This window comes from Eulemur rufifrons, chromosome 19, assembly GCF_041146395.1.
Source record: "Eulemur rufifrons isolate Redbay chromosome 19, OSU_ERuf_1, whole genome shotgun sequence".
In the NCBI taxonomy this organism is placed as follows: domain Eukaryota; kingdom Metazoa; phylum Chordata; class Mammalia; order Primates; family Lemuridae; genus Eulemur; species Eulemur rufifrons.
In genome coordinates, this window is record NC_091001.1 from 67,935,861 (window position 1) to 67,959,298 (window position 23,438).

A 23,438-nucleotide genomic window follows, 5' to 3' on the forward strand; every position below is an offset into this window, starting at 1 on the left:
TTAGATGTGTGCCTGAGAACTTTGGTGATTGCATCTGCCTGTGCTTTGTACCCAGTAAGTGAAATACCCTAGAAGGTTCTAGAGGAGAAGGCATGTGTATAGTATGAGGGCATTGGCATCTAACTTGAGTCACAGAACCAAAGGGCTCCTCATCCTCTGTGCTTTGTTAAGATGCTAGAAAGAAATGGAAACTTTCTTGCTCTAAAGAGATGGCCTTCCTTCCAAAGGAGGCACAGATCTGGAGAGGTAACAAGTGGCACTGTGAAAGAGGTGTCTTTAGCTCACCATGGGTGGCATGGTATTTTCCACAAGATGGTCCAGGGAAAATAATGGTTATATTAGTAAGTATGCATGTTTCTTGCTATATTACAAACTAGTACATCAAATTGATGAATTCCTAGATGTTATATTGCCTAAGATAATGCTTATGTAGTATTAGCCTCCTAAGTGAATCTAATGAAAAGTATTAAGTAAACAATAGTACAGGTGAATGGGCAGGTGTGAAGAAAATAATGAAAGTGATACATGAATGACATGAAGTTGGGGAAATACTGATTATTAAAAAGATTATGGGCTTTAGAATCAGATAAATCTGGGGTATACTCGACTCTTAACTATATCACTTACTGGCTTTGGGATGAACCTAAGCGGATTATGTAATCTCTCAGAGCCTAATTTCTTCATCTTAAAAAAAAAAGTGTAAAATAATACCTCCTAAAATTGATGAGAAAATTTAATGTGATGATCTGACATACCTAACACAATAGATGCCAGTAAATACTCTTTACTTGTAAAATAGAGATACTTATATAAGAATACCACTTGGAAGTGACTTTAGATCAGAAAAGGTGTCCATGGTATTTTTTGTTGTGGTAGTATTAGCTTTTTGGTAGTTGTGGGAAATAGATACAAGGATTGTTTTCATGGAGAAAAAGAGTAAAGACTTGAGAAATGTATGCAGTCTGCTTTCTCATGAGAGGGTTTATGTTACAGCAGCCTCTGCTTCAGGGGTTGGTGGCAGACTCTTCACAAAGACATTGTTTTAGATTTTGCAGGCCACAAGGTCTCTGTCATATTATTCTTTGGCTTTTTGGTTTTTTGGTTTGTGGTTTGGGGTTTTGTTTGTTTGTTTGTTTTGTTTTGTTGCAATCCTTTAAAAATGTAAAAGCCATTCTTAGCTCACAGGGCTATATAAAAACAGGGTCAGGTTTGGCCCAAAGGCGATAGTTTGCCAACCCTTCCTCTAGTTTTATGGGTAATTATGACACGGGAGCATGGGTACGTAGGAATTCTTCTTCCCTGTACCCACAAATTTGATGACATGTCGTCGTTTGCTTGTGTGTACTGTGATGTGGTGGGTAAATGCTGCCAACCCCAGCCAGATTAGGTTAGGATAAAGGACACCGGTGATAGCATTTCCTTGGGTCTTCACAAAGGGATTAATCTTGACACAAAAATAAATAAATAGGCTTACCCATGAAAGGGGGTCCTAGGTATGCTTGGTAGGTTGAGTGGCTTATAGGACTTGCCTCTGTATGATTTTCTCAAATCCTTAGTCTACTGTAACCTGCATACTGGCTGTTTTTGTATAACCAACGGCTGGCTACCTGCTAGCTGAGAATAGGTTTCACATTTTTTTAAATTAAAAAAAACAAACAAAAAACACTAAAGTAGAATAGTATTGAGTGACATGAAAATTACGAGATTCAAATTTCAGTTTTTATAAATAAAGCTTTATTGAAAGAGCCACACCCAATTCATTTAGTGTTGTCTGCGACTACTTTCACATTACCTCAGCAGAGTTGACTAGTTGCAACAGAGATCATGTGGCCACAAAACCTAAAATACTATATGGCCTTTATGGGAAAAATTTGCCAACTCCTGGTCTCATAATTTTTTCTTAACTGGAGGAGAATAGCTTGTATCATATTTCTCCTTCTCCACAATTTTACTTTCTCTAGGGGTGGAGGGATGTGGAGGTTGGCAAATTTAGGACTGTGGTATTACACCTTCTATACCTTGAGAGGTAGGATGGTAGAGGGCAAATCTCTTAAGAGACATATTTGACATCTGGAATAGCTGAGAAGAGGAGAGATTAAAATCATAGAGGTTGCAAATAGGACTCTTTGGCATAGTGCCAAGTGTGATCCACTCAGAAGACCCTGGGGACAAGGCTGGAAACTGGTAGACTCAGGACAATATTGACTTAAATATACCACAAAGATAATTTTCCCTATCTTTGGAAAAACAAGGTAAAAGAGGAAGGAACAATATGTTTTCTAATCTTCCACATCTTATTTTTGACCTCTCCCCTCTTCTCCCTGAAGTCTAGCTGTTCCATGACAGTTATCTTAATGTGCAGAGTGGTACCTGAATCTAAGAAAGATTTGGAGCCACTTGCAGTAACTTTTATATAATTTTGCCAGATAAAGTTGTAATACTCAAAAAAGAATTGGTTTGAGTTGGTTTAAGCCTCAGATCCTTTTGGGAATGAGGTGCAGGGTATAAATAAATTCAGTCACATAAGTATCACATTCTAAATAATTTTACTGATTAAAACATTGGAATCAATTCTTCCCCTTTCCATACTTTATATATTTCTTATGCATAGTTATGACTAGAAATAGCTAATATTGAACCTACAGAGTTTAGTATCTCAACAGTATAATTTGTAATTATAACCTATTCTGATTTCTTTTCAAATATTAGGTGTCCTAGTTGCCTATGAAGGTTTGCCACTTCATCTTGCACTGTTCCCCAAACTTTGGACTGAGCTATGCCAGACTCAGGTAAAGAAAATGAGTTTTAGATGATTTGGTCTTTCATCTCATCTTACCAAGTGGTCAGTAATTTTAGGAACAATGGGTTGAAGACTGGTTGAAAATTGGGCATGTTTTAGAAACTTGGTAGGTAAAAAGGATTAAGGGAAATATTAGCTATTAAACATTGAGCATGTAGTTTCCCTTTGAGGTTTTTTTTACTTCAATGGATTTGTATCACAGAGACTATTTCAGATACACTAGTTATAACTGAATTTCTCATTTATAGGTCAGTGTCAACAGTTGTGAGAAAAATCCAAAACGGAGATACTGGGGGAAGGCACACGCTGCTTCTAGGTCTCCATCTTCCCCTGTCCGTCTCTTCCTCTTCTCTGCCATTCCTGAAGCTATAGTAGGAACCCTGTTGTTGGTAGTGTGTCCTTTAGCTCTTCCTGGTTTGTAGATTTTCAAGAGTCTGATGCACTTGTTCTTAACAATCTCCTTGAAAACAGGAAAGACTACCCTTCATACCTTAAGTATCTAAGAGCCTACTCTTTAAAATCAAGTGGGCACATAAATAATGCTTGTTAAATTGTAGAGAGAGAACTGGGAAGAGAGGAGGAGAAACCAGATCAATCCTAAGGTTTGGCTCATTCTTCTGCTCAGGCAGAAAGGATTCCCACTCCCTTTAAACGCTGAAATAGCTGTTGTTTTGCTGCCTGGTTGTATTTGTCCTACCCCAGAGGAAGAAATGAGCTAACCTTCCCTGGGCACAAACCTTTACCACCCACATTATAGTTTCTGAAGTACTTTGAGTCTGGTGCAGCCTCCTACCCACAGTAGCTCTCTGTATCCTACTAGATAGATGTTCATCATACTGCACTGTAGCGGTGATGTTTATTTTTTTATTTCCTTTTCCCAAAAGGTGAGTTCATCAAGTATGGAGACCTTATCTGAGTAATCTCTGTTCCCTGAAGAAATGTTAAAGTGTTTTCTACAGTAGTAATCTTTGAAACGCTAGTACATGTTGATCTTACCTCCCATGACTTAATACATAATAGGCTTTCAGAAAATGACTCGTGCTAGTTGATTTTTGAGCCAAGTGGTCTGTCCAGTAAATTGGAGATTTTTTTTTCCCTCTCTGTTGCTTTTTTCATTCTTCCTGGTTTGAGTACTTTTTTGGTTTCTGTGCTCTGCTACCACCTATTGCTTCCCTCTTCCATTATCTAGTTCTCCCTTGGCTGCTTTTCACAGAACTCACCATCCCTGCAGATTTCCCTTAAAGCCAAATCATGTAAGGCTTCCAAAGCTTCCAGCTCCATAGAAGCAGCCATCCCATGCAAGCAGCAGAGGCTGTGCCTGGTAGACTAAGGCAGATTTTCCCAGGACTAAGGATCTGAAGACCTGGGTCCGTCCTGGTCCTGCTTGATTCTTAATTTCTGTAACCTTGAGCAATTTACTCACTACAGTTGCTTAAAGTATGTACATGTACATGTAATCTAAAATTTGTCATATTTTTTAAAAAGGTCCTTTTTGTCATCCCTGTAAACAGCCTGATTAAAAGACACATAAATAATCTAGGGAGATTATTTGCTTAAAGACATACTACTTAAGAGCCATGACCATTTGAAAACAGGAAAACCAAAGTTTAGTAAAATTGCCACATATTGGGACGACTAATTCTGTGTGAGATACTTAGCAAGAGAGGTTTATTTACCTTTGCAATGTTTATGGGAGAAAAAGGCATTTACCAAATTATTGCTAATGTGATTATAAAGTTTAAGCCATTTTAGAGAGTAAATTTATTTTCTTAATGTTTATCTTTTCTCTACATGTGGTTTACCTATTAATTATACATTAATTGGTCCCCTGAAAACATTCTCATCCTATTCTTTATTGGCTTATCTTTTCAGTCCTTGTTAATTCCCTCAATACTGGATAATAAATCTGCTTTTCTTTTAAAACACAGTTGTTCAGTTTTGCCATCAGTGTCTTCCCCACTTACCCATAGTCCAAATTAGTAATATTTTAATGTACTGGAAGAACAGTTGCCGTAACTAAAAGTTTAACAGAGTTAGTAGTAGCTTTTAAAGTGGGATTTTTAGTGACTTCTGATGTCCATCATATGCAATGTGCGAGTCCCCAGTCATTTCAGTGCTCAACCATCAGTGCTTCTTCTTCCCACTTTAGTCCGCTATGTCAAAAAATTGCATCAAGCTTTTGTGTGAAGATCCCGTTTTCGCAGAATATATTAAATGTATCCTAATGGATGAAAGAACTTTTTTAAACAACAACATTGTCTACACATTCATGACACATTTCCTTCTAAAGGTATGTAATACTTTGGAAACTCAATGTGTCACTTCTGATTAGTTGATGCTTGTGTTTTCATTATGTTGGTCTTTTGGAGATTTTTTTTTTTTTTTAATTTTTTTTTTTTTTCAGGTTCAAAGTCAAGTGTTTTCTGAAGCAAACTGTGCCAATCTGATCAGCACCCTTATTACAAACTTGATAAATCAGTATCAGAACCTACAATCTGATTTCACCAACCGAGTTGAAATTTCCAAAGCAAGTGCTTCTTTAAATGGGGTAAGAACTACACAAAGGAGGCGGCTTATACTTCACAACTTTCCTTAAATCAACTCTGTATCTGGCTATCATTTTATTATAACTTTAAGTTACTATTCAAACCCTAAAAGCCACATATGAAAAAGACAAATTTTAAAAAATGTGTTCACCATCATGCCTTGTATGTAGCGCACACACTGTTAGCTTAGGAGACACAAGCTAATGTCCTTAAATGCTAAGAGCAGTAAGACCACTAAGAGACATTCCCTTTATCTGTTTTTTGGAAACATTACTTGTGATGTTTCTAGCTCCTAAGTAACTGAAGTAATCAGATTAATGATCTAGTGATTATAAAGGCAATTAGAGTTACTTGTTTTGTGTAGACTCCCGTGGCAGCCATGTCACAGAATGATGGAACACTCTGGAAATGTGCTGTTCAGCACCAGTCTCCCAAATAACACGATGCTTCCTAGCCAGAACAGATTACAAAGCTGAGTGAGGAAGACCTATTTATGACTTCTACCAGAATTTAGTTTCAGAAACTCCTATTTCTATTAATATACTGAGACCTAAATTTCTCCTGGTTCAAAGTTTGTTTTTAAGATTCCTATGTAATTCTGCCTAAGTTCTATTACTGATATGTATATTTTTTCCTTTTCCATTTTCAGAAAACACTATTTGAGTCTTTAGTCTTGTATAAAATAATGGTATTAGTGACTTAGAACTGATGAAATACAGTAGTATAACACTGGTTTTCTGGTTTTAGCATTCTTCTAAAAATGCTGGAGAAAACAGGGAATTTCTGGAGGAGAGAACATCTGCATTTAACTGTAAACAATTGTGTCAAAACGTTGGCTTTAGGATTTGAAATGTTCCTATCTGGGTTTTTGTAGGATCTGAGGGCCCTTGCTTTGCTCCTGTCAGTACACACTCCCAAACAGTTAAACCCGGCTCTAATTCCAACTCTGCAAGAGCTTTTAAGCAAATGCAGGACGTGTCTGCAACAGAGAAACTCACTCCAAGAGCAAGAAGCCAAAGAAAGAAAAACTAAAGGTTAGCTTTATGGACTAATACCATTACCTTTAGCGTGGGGGAAGGTAAGAATACAGTTGGTGTAACTGACTTTTTAACAGCTCCATGTTCAATTGAACCTCCTAAATACAAATGCTAAAAACAAAATTGACTTCCCACAATCTTAATGGCGTCCTTCCAAGAAGTTTCAGTTTTGGTGTTTGTTTTCACAGATGATGAAGGGGCAACTCCTGTTAAAAGAAGGCGTGTTAGCAGTGATGAGGAACACACTGCAGACAGCTGCATCAGCGACATGAAAACAGAAACCAGGGAGGTCCTGACCCCAACCAGCACATCAGACAATGAGACAAGAGACTCCTCCATTATTGATCCAGGAACTGAGCAAGATCTTCCTTCCCCTGAAAACAGTTCTGTTAAAGAATACCGAATGGAAGTTCCATCTTCGTTTTCAGAAGACATGTCAAGTATCAGGTCACAGCATGCAGACGAACAGTCCAGCAACGGTAGATTTGAAGACTGTAAAGAATTTAAAGACCTCCACTGTTCCAAGGATTCTACCCTAGCCGAGGAAGAATCCGAGTTCCCTTCTACTTCTATCTCTGCAGTTCTGTCTGACTTAGCTGACTTGAGAAGCTGTGATGGTCAAGCTTTGCCCTCCCAGGACCCTGAGGCTGCTTTATCACTCAGTTGTGGCCATTCCAGAGGACTCTTTAGTCACATGCAGCAACATGACATATTAGATACCCTGTGTAGGACCATTGAGTCTACAATCCATGTGGTCACAAGGATATCTGGCAAAGGAAACCAAGCTGCTTCTTGACATTAGGTGTAGCATGTCTACTTTTAAGTCCCCCCTTCCCCCATGCTGTTTGTATAAGTTTTGCTTATTTGTTTTTGTGCTTCAGTTTGTCCAGTGCTCTCTGCTTGAATGGCAAGATAGATTTATAGGCTTAATTCTTGGTCAGGCAGAACTCCAGATGAAAAACTTGCATCTTCAGTATACTTTCTAAAGGGCAATCAGATAATGGATGTTTTATGTAATTAAGAGTTCACTGTAGTGGCTTTCATTTAATATGGCTGTCTGGAGGAACAGGGTTCCCTGGCCCTGTACAATGTAATTTAAACTTACAGCATTTTTACTGTGTATAATATGGTGTCCTCTGTGCCAGTTTTGTACCTTATAATAGAGGCAGGTTGCCTCCGATCGCTGTGGTTCTTATTATCAAAATTAAGTTTACTTGTATACGGAACAACCACAAGAAATTTGATTCTGTAAAGAATCCTCTTTAGCTGTGGCCTGGCAGTATATAAATGGTGCTTTATTTAACAGAATACCTGTGGAGGAAATAAAGCACACTTGATGTAAAAATAATTGTTTTATTTTTATTGACATGACTGATTGCTATTCTGTGCACTTAATTAAACTGATTGTGATGACTTTTCATTTGTTTACATACGTTGCTTCAGTCTAATGAGAAAACCGTGAATGGGGGCAGCACTTACCCATATCTTCAACTTCATTAGAAGTGTTAATGGCAGTCCCCAACAGTAACTTAGCCCAGAGACGTCTCTGTCCTCTCCACCTCAAAGTGCATAATCCCTGCAGGGCCAACCACAGACGGCAAGAAGAGGTGGAACAGAATGCAGCCAATACACCCTCACTCGAGCATGCTTCAGAATGCAACATGCCACTGTTTTACTACCTAAGCGATACACACATACCTTAAAAACCCTAAAGTAAAATAAAGGACTAGTACCAACATGCCATTTATTTTTTGTTCTCTTGAACTAAAACTATAGCTGAAAGCTTGGGAAATACCAACTATCTGCACTCAGGGACTTGATCTATTTTCAGAGGAACATCTATGAAAGGTGAGGTTATTACCGAATTTCAGGTTGCTTGCTACTTTGAATTCAATGCAGAGTCTAGTTATAGGGAAGAGTCAAACAGTGCTTTAAATAAATTCTGAATAGTTTCATGGATTTCATCCGATATAAAATAAGAGGTTTTCTTTCTTAAAAGGAAGGATAAAGAGATAAACAACACTTTTTCTGCTTACAACAAGTAATGCCCTTATAAAATCTTAACCATTTATTAAACCTTTTATTTCTTCAAAATGCTGCTTCTGCCAACAGAATTTCATGTTCTCTTCTTCACAGACAGGAACTCCTTTACAGTCCGATTGTAATTCCGTTTGCCCTACAGTAGGCACAGAATTCAGTACAACTGTTGCATAGTGTTCTAGAAGAAAAATAGAAACCTTATTACTGCATTATGAAGAAAATTTACCCAGGAAGAAAAACCCAGCTTTAGTATTTTGGGACTTTTGTACTAATACCATACCTTCTGGCCAGTTCCTACATCTCCATTTCATGACGATCTTTTTATTTGTTAACTGAAAATAAAGAAATTCCACTGAAAATATCTTTTAAAATTTCCCACACATAAAAAAAAACCAAATCCTTTCATTAAAACTCCTAAGTACTAGAAGAATCACTGAACAACATATATATTCCCACCTTCCAGTTTATATGCCAGCACCAATGATAACTGTCTTTATTGCCAAACTAGCACAGTAATACTGGTATGAAGAACAGAGAAATGATGTCAAGGGTGATACAACACAGACCCTAGTGACTGAGTGCTAAACAGCATGGACAAAAAGCAAGAGTAACCAAGGGAAGAGTTAGCCCCAGCTTACTTCTGTAACCCTGAGGTTACTTACCAACTCCATATATTCACCAGTGATGTTCCCATCAAACATCTGGAATATCCCTCCCTTTTCAACTTCTAATACAGCAGGAGATTTAGAAAATTTTTGCACCAGCTAACCAAAACGTAAAATACACATGTTATTCCACTAATGTTATCACTTTTTTAATCTAAATATAACTACTATGATTTAGGTTTTGTAAAATCCTGAACATACAGCTTTTACTTATAGGAAATAAAACACAAAAGTTTTCTCTTACCAGAGGAAGAAAACTCAATATATCCCCTAAATACTGACATAGTCCAAAAAAATCCCCATCTTCCCCCCCTTAATATTCAGAAGCCATCCTTACAAATGTTCCCATCCCCACCATCCCAGACCCCTTCAATCTAAAACGAGCTCCTGTTGTTTGTAGCCTATTTTCCCCCAATGTCAGCATTTAAGCTGTTAGCTTAAGGAGGGAGTTACGTCCTTCACAGTGAAGACACTGTACAGCTGCTCTACAGTTGTGTCAAACAGTTCCATCACGTGCAGAGCCACAGTGGGAATCTTTACACCCAGTGCTACTGGAGATGAGGCCTGAACCTCAAGAGAGGAGAGGTTCCCGAGGATAATTAGCATACCAAGAGATAAAGCTGCTTGGATTTAAAAAATCAGTCTTCTCAATATAACACGAAAATGTCCCAAGTTCCATACTACTCATTTGAGGACACATGAAAGCCTTTTTAGTACCACCAGTCCTGGTCTTTACTCGAGAAACAGAGCTCATTCCCATGAGCTCCTTAGCTCTGTTCCATTCCCAGGCTATGATGAACATCCCTAACCCTAGGTAGACATGTAAATATGGCCCTGAGGACATAAGGGTGAGCAGATGAAAGACAACTGCACTTAGGGCTAAAGGGTATCAATTACACACAAACACCTGTTCCTCAATTCCAAGCACAGGATCTAAAATCTCCCACTATAAAAGTCAGGAAAGAAGGTTCTTCCATTTTGGTATGTGAACCTCAAAGTCACCTGATTTTGTAATCTCTTGCCTACCAAAGAATAGTGCCTTTCGAACAGTCTTGAATTAAATGTTTATCCCACAAAAAGGCCTACTCATACATTCTCGTCCATCTAGAATGAAAGTCTCATTTTATCATTTCCACAACAAAATGGTCCATCTTAAAACACACACAGGGGATCCAAAGGTGGATTAATGCCCTCCTCACTACCTTTCACTGTTCTCCATCATCAAAAAACTATTTGGAGCTCTGACTCATAGTGATTACGCACTTCCTTTTCCTCCTTCCTACAATTTTGGCCACCAAAGTTCATACCTGCAAGGTATTCTCACTCAGTTTCCTTTTAACAGTCAATTCTTGGGTTGCCATAAGCTTTCGTTGGTAAAATCATTCCCATTGTAAATTCTATTAACAAATGTGGGAAATGGTTTTAATAAAGACCTTTTTCCTTTTAAGCACAAAGACTAAGGTAGAAAACCCAAAACAGCATGTAAGAAAATAAAAAAACAGACTTTTATAAAAAGAATTCCTAGAGCATTTTGAAAATTTCAAGATCATTCCATGTTTGTAACATATAAAACTACTGATTAACATGAGTTCCACAAATGCCTTTTTATTCTTTTTTCAAATGCCTCACTTTTATCAAGTTCTTGATAAAACAGCAAAATTTGCAAAAGTTCTTTTCCAAATAGCTATCTAAGTTTCATATGATTAACTACTAATAGCTTTGTGGCTCTCACACTTTCTCATGCCTTCACCACCATCTCACGAAGCTTGTCCTCACAGTATTCAAGCTTGTGAAGCAGCCACATGTGCGGTCTTGTGGGAGAGTGACAAACCCAGCCCATCTATGCCAATAACCAGATACTCAGGTGGCAGGGTCCAAAGCATGAGGTGCAGAGATACAGGCCCTGCTGGCCTTTTGCCTGGCCGATAACTTCTAATTGAAAAGGGAAGACGACAATATCCTCACTTCCATGCAGTGTAGAGATTATCTAGGTAATCTCAACTACACCTATAATACCTGCAGTCACATTCATTCATTCAACAAAGATTTATTAAGCACCTACTATGTGCCAGGCATTGTGCTAGATGCTGGAGATACAGCAGTGAACAAGACAGACACCTTCCATGCCCTCATGTCTAGCAGGGAAACAGACATTAAACAAGTAATTACACAAATAACTGATTTTCATTCCAGAAAACTATTAAGAACAGTTCTGTAGGCAAAATGGTTCATGCTGTATACAATACTGATAATCACTAATTATGGTCTTACCCATGACTAGCTCTCAACTTCCAGACTACAAATTATTCTACACTATAAAGAGTTGCTTCTGGAGACTTAGACATCAGACAGCCCTAATCTGGGAATTCAGATCACAGGGCAGAGGATAACTTGGGTAAATAGAAAAGGGACCCTCTGGTTCACAAGGGATGCCTTCTTTACCCGTCTTAAGTGCCTTCAGGTAATCTCCAAGGGCCTCCCTGACCTTGGCGGTGCCTGCAGTTTTCATAAGATCCTTCAGTACATCCCCATCTCCTTTCTTTTTACTCACGCTCACCTACAAATCAGAAAAATACAAACCGAAGAAAAATCTGGTTTGCTGTATTCTTACAACGCCGGGCCATATGGATGAGAGAACTGTGATGAGGGGAGGGGAAGAAGTGGAGATGAGAGAGGTGACAGGTTTCCTCCCACAGCCGGGGAGGATGTCACCCAGGGTACACGGAGGGGTCAGTCGCCACATCTTGAATGGACGTCACAGAGTGTGAACCCTTTCATTTGCACACAAAACTGTGTGTGGATGTGAATTATATTGCTGATGTGGTCCATGGCTTTTATCAGGGTCTAGAAACGCGCTGTGCAGCACAGTAGCCACTACCGCACACCTGAGCCTTCAAATGTCACTGGTCTGAACTGAGATGTGCCGTGAGTATAAAATGTGATGCACACCAGACTCTGAAAACTTAGTACAAAAAAAAGTAAAATACCTCATTAATTTTTATATTACATGCTATTTTTATATACAGGGTTAAATAAAATGTTATTAAAATTAATTTGACCTGTTTAACTTTTTTCCCCCCCAAAGATGGGGTCTTGCTATGTTGCCAAGGCTGGACCTGAACTCCTAAGCTCAAGTAATCCTCCTACCCCAGCCTCCCGAGTGGCTGTGACTAGAGGCACACACCACCACACTAATTTTAACTTTTATGATACGGCTACTAGAAAAATTAAAATTGCACAAGTGGCTTGCACTACATTTATATGGAACAGCGCTGGTCTAGAGCCCTGAAGCCACTGTAATTAGGTAAATAACTTCCCAAATAACCTGGCCTTGAGCTACATTTTTTGGCAGGGAGAATTGGGAACGGGAGAGGGAGACGACAGAGAGAGGCAGAGGGAAGGAGGAAGAGAGGGGAGCACCAGAGGGACCTGGGGACGCCTCTGGACCAGTCTCGGAAGAAAAAGGGGTATTGATTTGAAAACATTTAGTGTCCGGATGATTCCATCGAGCTGGACCTCATCCCAGGCCCCAGTTCGAATCCAAGGAGTTTGTTCTGTAATGCTACTGAGGGATTAAATCTAAAAGACCAGTTTAACGTACTGTGCAAAGCTGCTCAGCTGACAGATGTGAAGACAGCAAAGTGAAATCCCAGTCCCTGAGAACAGCACTCCACAGCCGAAGATCCGTCTACGAGTCCCCACTGTCCTGGCATTTTATAACCTTCAATAAACGCGTGTCACAAGACATGCTGCTCAGTAGGATTTAGTTCCATCATCGAAAAGCCTTCTTCACATTAAAAACATTCACAAATCAAAAAAGACCCTTTGTCAGACTATCTTAGTTTGGAAAATGCAGCTGCTGTACAAACGATCCTGCCCTCAGAACCCGGCTTTCGGCTAGGTCAGAGGGCGCTAACTGCAAGCCTGGCATGGGAGCCACTCCAGGATCCATCCCTCAAGAGAACGAGGAGAGCCCGTCCAGAGCCACACATACTAACCAGGTAGTTCACGAAAAACCCTGGAGACATCACCAAGGACGATCACAGCTAAAGGCCGAGAATTTTCACTATTAAGGGGAAACAGCAAAGATGCAGGGGGAGAGAAATAAACTCACATTCACCAAGCCACGCAAGCTGCTCAGCGCTTTACTGTACACACATCGTCACGTTTAGCCTGGTTAACACCCCTGAAAGCCCAGGCGGCTTTGGAGGGTGCGGGCCTGGCCCTTTGTCGTCCACCATTCCACACGCCATGCTGCCCCCACGGAAAAGCAGTCCTCGGCACACAAGCCCCCCACAATTCACCAGAGCTACCACACCGGAATCACGCAGGCTGATGAACATTTTTTCAAATGTACAATGTCTACAGCAGAAGCTTGAATGCAAAAAAAAACCCCGAACGAAACTCCAGCAGATACCTCAGTGTCATCCACTTCCATTTTCCTCAGAAACACTGGGTATTTCAATCAATCCCTTGTGCTTCAGGCCAGACTCTTTAATGACACCTACAATGAACACAACGAGTTCTTCAATTAAAAAGTCACGACTGGTTTTATGCAAAACTGCCCCACCTGACAGCCCACCCGCCTCCCTCACCAGGTGCCACTGCTCGACCCTGCCCCACGTCCCCGTGGGAGGTAAGCGGTCAAGGAGGCTGGGCGGGCCCTGGCCATTGAGAGCACGTGTGACCCCAGGGCCAGCGTCCCGAGGGAGGCGTGGGGTCTGTAACCCATGTTTCTCTTCCTGTCCCGCAGTTTTCTCCGCCTGGTCAAAGCAGGACAAAGGGCTGTCTTGAGGGAGAGAAGAAATCACAAAAGGGCTGGGAGAACAGAAGGGACAGTGAGTTCAGGTCACGGAGAGACTGAGGGGAGGGAGGCTGTGGCTGCGGAGGTCCCATGTGGACTCCATGCAGCCGGACTTCTTTCAGGACTAGAGTGTTGGCTCCTCCCTGATGGGTCCCACCTGCCACCTCTGGGACTTGATGCTGGAAGAACCCTGGCAGTCTGCCTGGCAGTGGCTGGGTCTTATCTTGCAAAGGGGCTGGTTGCTGCTTTGGGCCAAAGAAAACAGAAGAGACGCAGGCCATGAGGTCCCCCAGGACCCAAGAGCACAGTCTCGGGGAAGGGTGAGGAACCAGCCCCCAGAGGTGCCACTGAGGGCAGACTCCCAGCCGGAGGGCCTTGTTCCTAGGGGGAAAAGGACTGCTTTCCACGCTTGCTCAGCACCCTCCCTGGGCTCTGACTGGGCTCACGCTAGCAAGGGAGCCACGAGGGCAGAGGCTCGAGGACAGCTAATTGGACTGTTCTCTAACACAAACTCTCAAGAAGGGACCTGAACTCTGGGCTGAGGCCCAAACCTTTACACAGCACAACCCTCCAGGACCAGATCTCTCCCTCTGCTACTCCTCCTCTCCATGTCTCCACGTCCTTGCTTACGTAGCAAGTATTTACTGAGCACGTACTGTCTGCCCAGCCAGGAACTAGGCACCACTGGAGAATTTAACCAAACTACCCAAGAAGTGGAAACCACCAAAATGCCCATGGAAAAGCGAAATGTCGCATACCCATACGGTAGAACATCAGTCAGCTATAAAAAGGAATGAAGCACCGGAACACGCCCTACGATTCCATTTACATGAAACGTCCAGGGGCAAATCCACACAGTCAGAAAGTAGATTAATGGGTGCCAGGGGCCTGCGGAAGAGGGAAATGCGGAGTGACTGCTAACGGGTACGGGATTTCTTTCTGGAGTGATGGTTAGACAACTTTGTGAATATACTGCACAACACTGAATTATACACTTTAAACAGATGAACTGTAGGATATGTGAATTATATCTCAAAAGAGCTGTTCTTTTGTAATCCCTGCCCTGGGAAAAGTGGGGACGAGCAGGGAGCAGGACAGTAAGTGAAATGTTTACATAAGCACATACAGTATACCCAGGGTCAGTGATTTCGGGGAGGAAAGCAGGGAACAGGGACAGTACGGGGTCCGCAACATTTCTAGGATGGAGAACGACAACAGACCTGAAACTGGCGGGCAGCTGTCTGGGGAAGAGCACTCCCGGCGGCAGGCGGCAACTCGGGCCCAGCTGACAGCAATGAGCTCTCCACAGCTGAGTGTCCTGAGAGCCAGAGCGTCAGGAACTACCAAAGCCAATTCAGGGGCGAGTCAGCTCTGGGCCCACAGCAGGAGTTCTAAAAATAGTCACTGAATGAATGCATAACGAACTGTCTCTGCCCCAAGGCTGCCTCCAGCCCCACTGGTCCCCCAGGCCCCCGTTACCTTTCCAGCTCAGTCTGATGTCCCACTCAGAGAAGAAAACCAGCTTTCCCTCGAGGCTGCTGCAGGAAGCCTCACCTTCCACCTGCTTCAGCTCCCTGATCTCGCAGGAGCTGGCCTCGTTCTCCACAGCAACGCCCACCAGGAGCTCCCGGAGCTTCCCTTTGGACCGGCTGGTGGCATCTCGCTCTGTCCTGCCAGGAAAGAAGGGTACAGTGGTGAATGGAGGCCCCAGCTGGTATCCACCTGCCAGCCTGGGTACCAGGGTGACGTCCAGACCGAGCCCAGCCCAGTCACCCTCCAACTTACAAATGTGCTTCTCATACTTGCTTTCTACCAAATATCTTTTAACCCTCCTGCTCTGTTCCTTAAAATAGTATCCACTATGTAAAGTAGTATTTTGTCTTAAAAACACTGCACTGTTATAGTGCAGAGTGCGAGAAATGACCACCTAGAGACCGACTTGAGCCAAATTATGAGTCTTTATTAGCTGACCAGCGACCACCCCCTGCCCTGTTAGGGTACAGGTACAGAGAATGGTGCTGAGCTGAAAAATCAGGGAGGTTTTATACTATCCTAAGTTAGAGCTACGTGACTTTAGGCACGGTAGTTGAAACAACATGATATCATCTTTTCCACAGCTGTGGGGTCTGGGGCCAGCCTCGGACCCCCGTTTCGGTTACAATCTTTAAGCGAGCAGGTTTACAGAAACAGCACCAATTAAGGAGCTTTATTTCAGGTGTTAAGCAAGCACAACAAATTTGACGACAGGCAGCTGGAAAGTTTAAACAGTTACAAGTTAATTGCTTTGATTTATCTCTGCAGGGTACTTTTTCCCAATTACAGACATCAGTCAAGAGAACATAGATCACCTAGCGAGTGTGCCTTTACACTCACCCATTGGAAATTAATGGGCAAAGCCTGAGCCAGATGAAAAGGTAGTAGTAACTGAAATAATTAGAATCACAACACTATCAAGTGTTTTCACAGGTACATTATCTCATGCAATCTTCCTAAAATAATAAGTCCATTTTAAGGAAGAGAAAATAGCTGAGAGCAGTGAGTAGCGGGCCCATGGTGCCAGAGCTACGAAACCAGAACTGGGCTCCTGGGAGGCCCCCCCATGCCAGGCCCCTCCAGTCCAGCCCAGTCATGCCCCTCACGCCTCCCAGGCTACCGCTCTGGGGACCCGCCTCGCATCGCCTCCAAGGCCTGGAGGTGCCAGAGCCCTGGGGGCCAAAGCCGCAGGGCAGAGGGCTTCCCTTAAGCCCTGCCAGAGCCGGACAGAGGGAGGCGGACACCACTCCACTCCGGATGAGGAAGAGGAGGACGCGTAACTTGTTCAAACTCACAGAAGAGCCAGCTCGCGGGAGGTCCATCGAGCTATATGCAAAGTTGAGATCCAAATTCCTGCTCTTGCCACTACATATCAAGACGCCCCCGCCACCCACACACACACTCCGGCTCCCTTTTAACTCCCAGAAACATCAAGAGGATTGAGGATGGGAGGGGGAGGGAAGACCCTAAGGCCACACACACTGTCAAAGTTGCAAAGGCAAGCTAAGAGTCATTCGTGGGGACCCGCTCAACTTCCCAAAGAGAAAACTGAAGCCTCGAGAGCCCGGGCAGGGGCGCAGAGAGGCTACGGCCGAGCCCCCTCCAGCCGCCGGGAGAGGGACGCGGAGTCCCCCGCGCCTGAGCAGCCCCCACCCGCCCAGGGAGCACCTCCCCCCCCCCGCCCCGGCCCGTACGGGGCGCCGGGCGTTCGTGGGCCCCACGCCACCCGGGCCGGAGGGAGGAGGCCCGCGAGCCCGCATCCCCGCCCGGCCGCACCAGTGCCAGTTGTTCACGTTGGTGCCGTCCTCCCGCTCCTCCACGATCCAGCGCGGGTCCCCCTGGCCCCACTTGGCCATGGGTGCACAGGCGGAGAACAAGCAAGAGCCGCGGCCACTGCGTCTGCGGCTCCGTAGCCGGCGTTTCCGGCCTGCGAGCCCGGGAGCTGGGCGGTCCCAGCGCCCAGAAAATGCCAGAAGTCCCCGCCCCCGGCTCCGCCCCGCTCGCTCGGCCACGCAGCGCCAGGAGGGACCGCGGCCGGGTCCGAGAGGCGGGGTGGGCGGGGCCGGCAGGGAGCCGAGTGGGAGGAGGAGGGGAGGGAGGGTGGGAGGAGGAGGGGAGGGAGGATGGGAGGGGGCCGGATTAGGGGGAGGGGGAGGATGGGGGTCCCGATGCACGCCTCTCAAATACAGCGGTGGGATGGGGAGCCTGCATAAGGCCCGGACACCCCCAAGGATTCATTCTGTCACTGCAATTGCTGTTTTGGCTGCTGGGAAGCAGGGCGGCGAGTAAGGGCCGCCCGAGGGCTGCACTGGCGATGCACTCGGGAAGCGGCTTGGCCTCTGGCGGCGCAGACTGTCCTCCGGTGAACCTGGCGCTCGAGGCTGCGACCTGGAACACCCAGGCCTGTGAGGCCGGGCGCGGCCCGCGCGCGACGCGCTCTCCTCGGTGCGCGCTCCCTGCACGCCGCTGTGGGGTTTTGTCCAGATCAGGCAGAGCTGGTGCACTACGGCCCTCCCCTGGACGCCAAGTCTCTCGCCTTTCCAGCACATGGCCGAGGAGCACGAGCTACCAAGGTCCCCGGACAGTTCAGGAATATTTACGTTTTATTCATGCAATAATCCTGTAGAGATAACAAAAGAATGTGATTGCAAGCTTCATGCACTTCACAGTAATTAAGAGGGCATTGGTGATTCTTTCCATGAAGTTTCAGCTTCTAGGAAATCTTTGCATCAACCATTTGGAAAATGGTACTGATGTGCACATGGATATTTATTCAGTAGAAGCAATGGGTTGCAGTTGGACCTTGGCAGGGTGGAAATACCTGGCTCTTCTCCTCCCCTGGGCTGACCTGTCCTGTGCCTGTGATCTGTGCTCATCTATGAAATAAACTAACGGGTGGCGGACATTTTTTTTCCATTTGCCTGCTGGAGCTACCCTCCAACATTATCTTCCAAAAAGCTACCACAGTTTAGGTAAACAGATGGCTTCAAATTGTTTTGACCCCAAAATAAAATGACATTTTAATTTCACCTTTCACACTTTGCTTCACCAAAGAGTAACTAAAACAGGTATCCGAGAACTGGAATCGCAACTAGTGGGCACCATTTTCTTGTGGATTGGCTGTTCACCTTTTATCCAATTCATAAAGAATATTACTGATAGAACATTACATGGCAAGATTTAGATATGTATAATTCGAACCTGGCAGGAAATAAGATTTACCAGAAAACTTACAAAGGCAGAAGGTATAGTCACTAAAATGTTATGTGAACAAAAAAATAATTTGTAATATTTACACAAAAAGAACTGATCCCAATGGAAACAGTTCATTAAAATGTGAATGGAAAGGTACTCTATGTAGATAATTGATCATAAATTGGCCTAAAAGAATTTGAGCCAGAGAGTAATTTCACAATGGAACTTTTCAGAATTAATATAATTCTCATTAAAATATTTGTCTTTTGTGGGACACAGTGGCTCATGGCCATAATCTCAGCAACTCAGGAGGCTGAGGCAGGAGGATCGCTTGAGCCCAGGAGCTCCAGGCTGCAGTGAGCTGTGATCGCACCACTGCACTCCAACCTGGGCAACAGAGTGAGACCCTGTATCTAAAAAAGAAGTCTTTAAAACTGAGGCAATGGGTAAAAGATTGTTGGGGAAGAAGATATTCACACAACATCCTCAGTTTACTTATTAATTACAAAAGCAAAAAGTTATCTTTACAATGGGGAAATCTATCACCTTAACCAAATGCTCAAACTCAGCATTACCAATAAGGGAGGAAACTGAAGATACACCATCACCTATGTAGTATTCCTGCCCAAAATGCTTAATCTGAATCTAATCATGAGAAAGGGACAGTTTGCAAAATGGGTTTGGCCTGGACTCTTTAAACATAAACATGTCATGAATGCCAAAAGAAGACTTAGATGTGACAACTGTAATAATCAATGCATGATCCTAGATTAGCTCTTGGATCCAACACAGTTTAAAAAGACATAATTGGGGGATTTTAAATTGCGTTTCAGACTGCATATTAGAAAATATTTTATCAATGTTAAATTTTTCTAATGATTGTATTCTTCTTTGGAGATACATGCTGAATGTGTATGAGTAAAGCATCATGATGTCTGCAATTAACTCAACTAGTTCAGGGGGAAAAAATAGAAAAAGCCAAGTGTGGCAAAATGTTGACAACTGGTGACTCTTGGTGAAGAGTATCTGAGAGTTCATTGCACTATTTTTGCGACTCTTGTAAGGTTGAAATTTTTTTCAAAATAAAAGTTTCGTGGTTGGGGAGGGGCGCGAATCCAATCAAAACATCCTTAGAGTCAGAGCAGTGGGCTCCCCCCCCTCTGTAAACTTACAGCACATTTATTGAACATCTACGGACTGCCCCACTCCGCTCTGTGCTGGAGTGACTATAAAAATGAGTTAGACACAGGGCTCAGGGGCTAGTGAGGGGCCTGTGTGAATTCATCTTCCTGGCATGCGCAGAGCACCCTGGGGATCCAGAGGAGAAGCTGTTTGAGTCTGTGGGGTGGGGGATGGGAGGGTGCTGTGCTCCTGTAGTTCTGTTCTGTTCCTCAGAGGAGTATTGAAAAATGAGTGGGACTCTTGGCTTTAACAGAGGAGAGGTAACACCAGGCAGAGGGAGCAGCAAGTGCCCGGGCTGGGAAGCGTGGAGGAGCACATTGCACAGTGTTTGTATCGGAGTGACAGTGACAGCAGCTGCAACAGTGGGGAGGCTGCAAGGGGCGAGTTGCTCAGTTGCCAAGCACCTCGTTCACATTCGCCCTGCTAAGGAGCTGGGACTTGGCCCTCCAGGCTATGGGGAACCACTGATGTGACCTAAATGCAGAAGTGACACGATCAGAAGTGCTCTAGACAAATCATTCTTATGAACATTTGAACAACAGACAGATGGGACTGGGATAAAAACCAGAGGGAAGGAGACTTGGCAGGATGGAGAGGGGGTGACAGATATGAGAGTGGACGGATATCGGGGTGTGGTAGAAGCAGAAACTTTGCTTCAGTGACTGGGACTTTCAGCTTGGTTAGTCAGCATCCCCTGGGGAGACTGGAATGGGAAGAGGCTGGGAGAGGGCTTAGGTCCCAACTCCGGAAAAGGCCAGCAAGCGAGGGGCAGGCAGAGAAGATGGGGCCTGCAAGGGCATCTCACCAGGTGAGCAGGGGCACGGAGGATGATAGAGACATCTTTTTCCTTTGGATGTGACAACAATGAGGTCATTGGGCCCTTTGCAGAGAGCAGTTTCAGTGAACAATGGGGGCAGAAGCCAGGTCACAGTAGAGGAATGAATGGGAGGTGAGAAGGTAAAGACTGTGCTTTCAAAATGTTTGACAAGAGTGGGCAAGAGAAATGGACAGTAGCAAGATGGGGCTATGAGACAGGAGATGTTGCCTCTTCCCTTTAAATGGGGGAGATCAGCTGCAGAAAAGAGGGCCGAGTGGTGGAGCAGAGTCCCAGAAGCAATGGAAGGAGATGAGTCCCAGGATCAGCCTGCACTAGGAAAACCCAAGAAAGAAGATAAGAATGGATGTTTCTTTTCTCTCTCTCTCTCTCTCTCTCTTTTTTTTTTTTTTTTCTAGACAGGGTGTTGCTTTGTGGCCTGGGCTAGAGTGCAGTGGCATGATCATAGCTCACAGAAGCCTCGAACTCCTGGCGTCTGGACTCAAGCAGTCTGCCTGCATCAGCCTCCTGAGTAGCTGGGACTTCAGGCGCGCACCACCATGCTCGGCTAATTTTTTTTTAATTTTTTATAAAGACTCAACGCTATGTTGCCCAGGCTGGTCTCAAACTCCTAGGCTCAAGTGATCCTCCCACCTTGGCCTCCCAAAGTGCTGGGATTGCAGGTGTGAGCCACCGTGCCTGGCCAAGAATGGATGTTTCTATACCAACCTTGGTTTTGATTGGTTTGATCTGGGGGAAGGGGAGGAGGAGGCGAGTAAGGTGGCAAGTTGGACGATAGCTTAGGTGGCAGTTCACCTGCAGGAAAGCAATGGGGATAACACCTGTCAAAGCTTTGGGGGAAGAAATGCAAAATATTCTAAGTATGTCTTTTTTCCCATAACCAACCTATGCTAGGGTAAACCCAAATTGTTTTCACCTTTTGTAAACACAACTAACTCCACCACACTTTCTCCATCTCTAGAGACAGGTCAAAAGGTGTATATCCAGGACTGACTCCTATTGGCAATGCACTAGAAAGCCAGGGCTTGGAGGCAAGGTTCACATCACAATAGACCTATGAGCTGCTAAGGTTCGGCTTTGGGGGAAGACATTATTCTCATTCACTTTTATAATTCTGATACCTATGCCTCAATTCAATTTAATTCCATTAATATTTATTGAGCTACCAATATGCACATCTGCCCCAAGCACACTGTCACTATAGTATGCAGCGCACTGTGTGGTCTTTGCTCTCAAGCTGTTATCTTCACTGGCCTGCTCACCTTGAGAGAAGGCACTCTTCCTCCTCTTTATTCTGATACCAGGCCATCCCAGCACACAGAGGGCACCCCGGAAATCTTTGTTTGGATGACTGGATGAATAAAGGAATGAGTATTTCTCAAACTTGTGTGTGTTCTAACCTGTTAATAGGTTGTAAGATCAATTTAGGAGGTTTCAGCCATCATTTTTATCTGAATGAAATAGAATAGGACACGGTTTAAATGATCGGCGTGATTACATATGGTAAAGGTAAACGTTTCTTAAATCACTGGTTGTATGTGAAGGAGTCGGGGGGAGGTGTTATGGGTAGATTATGGTTTTTAAAAAGTTTGAAAGCCAGTGCTGTTGCAAACACGAAGATAAGTATGATAGTTTACGACTAACCAACAGTTCATCTGTTTTGCACATTGTAGAATCCCTCATGCCTAGCACATAGCAAATCTCAATAAAAATGGGTGGAATATATCAATTCATAAGAGTGGAAGAAGACATTCATTGAAGGATATGAAAGAAGAACGGCACCTTGATGGACAGATGGAATTTCAACAGGTAGAGATGGGAGAGGTCCTCCCAGACCAAAGAGAAATGACATCGGCAAAGATGTGCAAGTCAGGAAAGGAACTGGGTGGCAGTAGCATGGGCACAAAGAAGGTGAGAAGATGGTAAAGAGGACATTTTCGAGGAGGGAGTGAGAGCCAGCGTGGAGAGTCTTTCTACACCAACAGCAAAGTGAGTGTGCGCAGAGCCGTGTCTCCCTAGCAGTGGGAGCCCCGACTGGCAGGCTCCCAAGCCCAGCGCTCGGATCAGAGTCTCGGCTCTGCTGCTTACAAGTGGATCTTAGGCAAATTCTTTAATCTCTTTGTGCTTCATTCTCTGTAAAACGGAGACAGTGTTACCATCTATCTGTATTAGGATTAGATTCAACTGCTAGTAACTGTGGGAGACCAGAATATGTCACCCCAAAATAGGAAGGATTGTTGAGCTGAAGACAGTTAAGAAGAAGCAGATACAGGAGAGCTCTCTGCCCTCCCTCTACTTGCCTAAAAGCACGACGTAGATTTACAAAGAGAAAAGATGCCCTGCCCTTCCTCTTACCAAGGAGAAGGAAGGTTAACCACTAAAGACGACTTTGAACCTTCATCAGCCTGGAAGTAGTACCAGAGGGATCAACGTTAACAAACTTTACTAACTAGTGAAGGAGCTCAGGGAATTTCACCTCACAATATGGCTCCCTGGTGTAATGAGTATTTTGAATTAAAAACCCTTAGCGATCAGCAGGCTTTGGAAGAGACTTTCCCCCTAACTACATACAGACAGGCAAGACCCACAAAGGAGAACAATTGTCCTTGTTCCCCTACCTGTTATCTCATCACCCATCAGGGAAAAGAGGACCAAGAATGTAGCCACACCCCAGCAGACCCCTTTACAAGATCTTGTCTCCAAGGATCATTTAAATTCCAAGAAAACTATTTACAAGTCAAATTCTGTTCCCAGATCTCATCGCTCTGCCTGGTAATCATTTATTGCCCCTCAATAGAAAT

General features: G+C 44.0%; 2 protein-coding genes across 2 annotated transcripts in view; one reads left to right on the plus strand and one right to left on the minus strand.

Annotated features, from left to right (window-relative positions):
• Nucleotides 1-7,803, plus strand: part of USP34 (ubiquitin specific peptidase 34) — a 216,415-nt gene extending 208,612 nt beyond the window's left edge. Inside the window, exons 76-80 of the mRNA XM_069494805.1 lie at nt 2,710-2,789; nt 4,950-5,090; nt 5,205-5,348; nt 6,221-6,380; nt 6,572-7,803. Of these exons, the coding sequence (XP_069350906.1) occupies nt 2,710-2,789; nt 4,950-5,090; nt 5,205-5,348; nt 6,221-6,380; nt 6,572-7,179 (1,133 nt within the window). The 3' untranslated portion in view covers nt 7,180-7,803. The remainder of the gene's footprint in view (nt 1-2,709; nt 2,790-4,949; nt 5,091-5,204; nt 5,349-6,220; nt 6,381-6,571) is intronic.
• Nucleotides 7,800-17,323, minus strand: LOC138400013 (activator of 90 kDa heat shock protein ATPase homolog 2-like). The gene is given in 12 exon segments (XM_069494806.1): nt 7,800-7,959; nt 8,461-8,601; nt 8,704-8,755; nt 9,086-9,187; nt 9,542-9,658; nt 10,396-10,440; nt 10,442-10,485; nt 11,531-11,645; nt 13,506-13,523; nt 13,525-13,592; nt 15,372-15,562; nt 17,202-17,323. Coding segments are annotated over 12 exon segments (1,020 nt in total). The 5' UTR covers nt 17,282-17,323; the 3' UTR covers nt 7,800-7,912.
• Between the last annotated feature and the right edge of the window lie 6,115 nt (nt 17,324-23,438).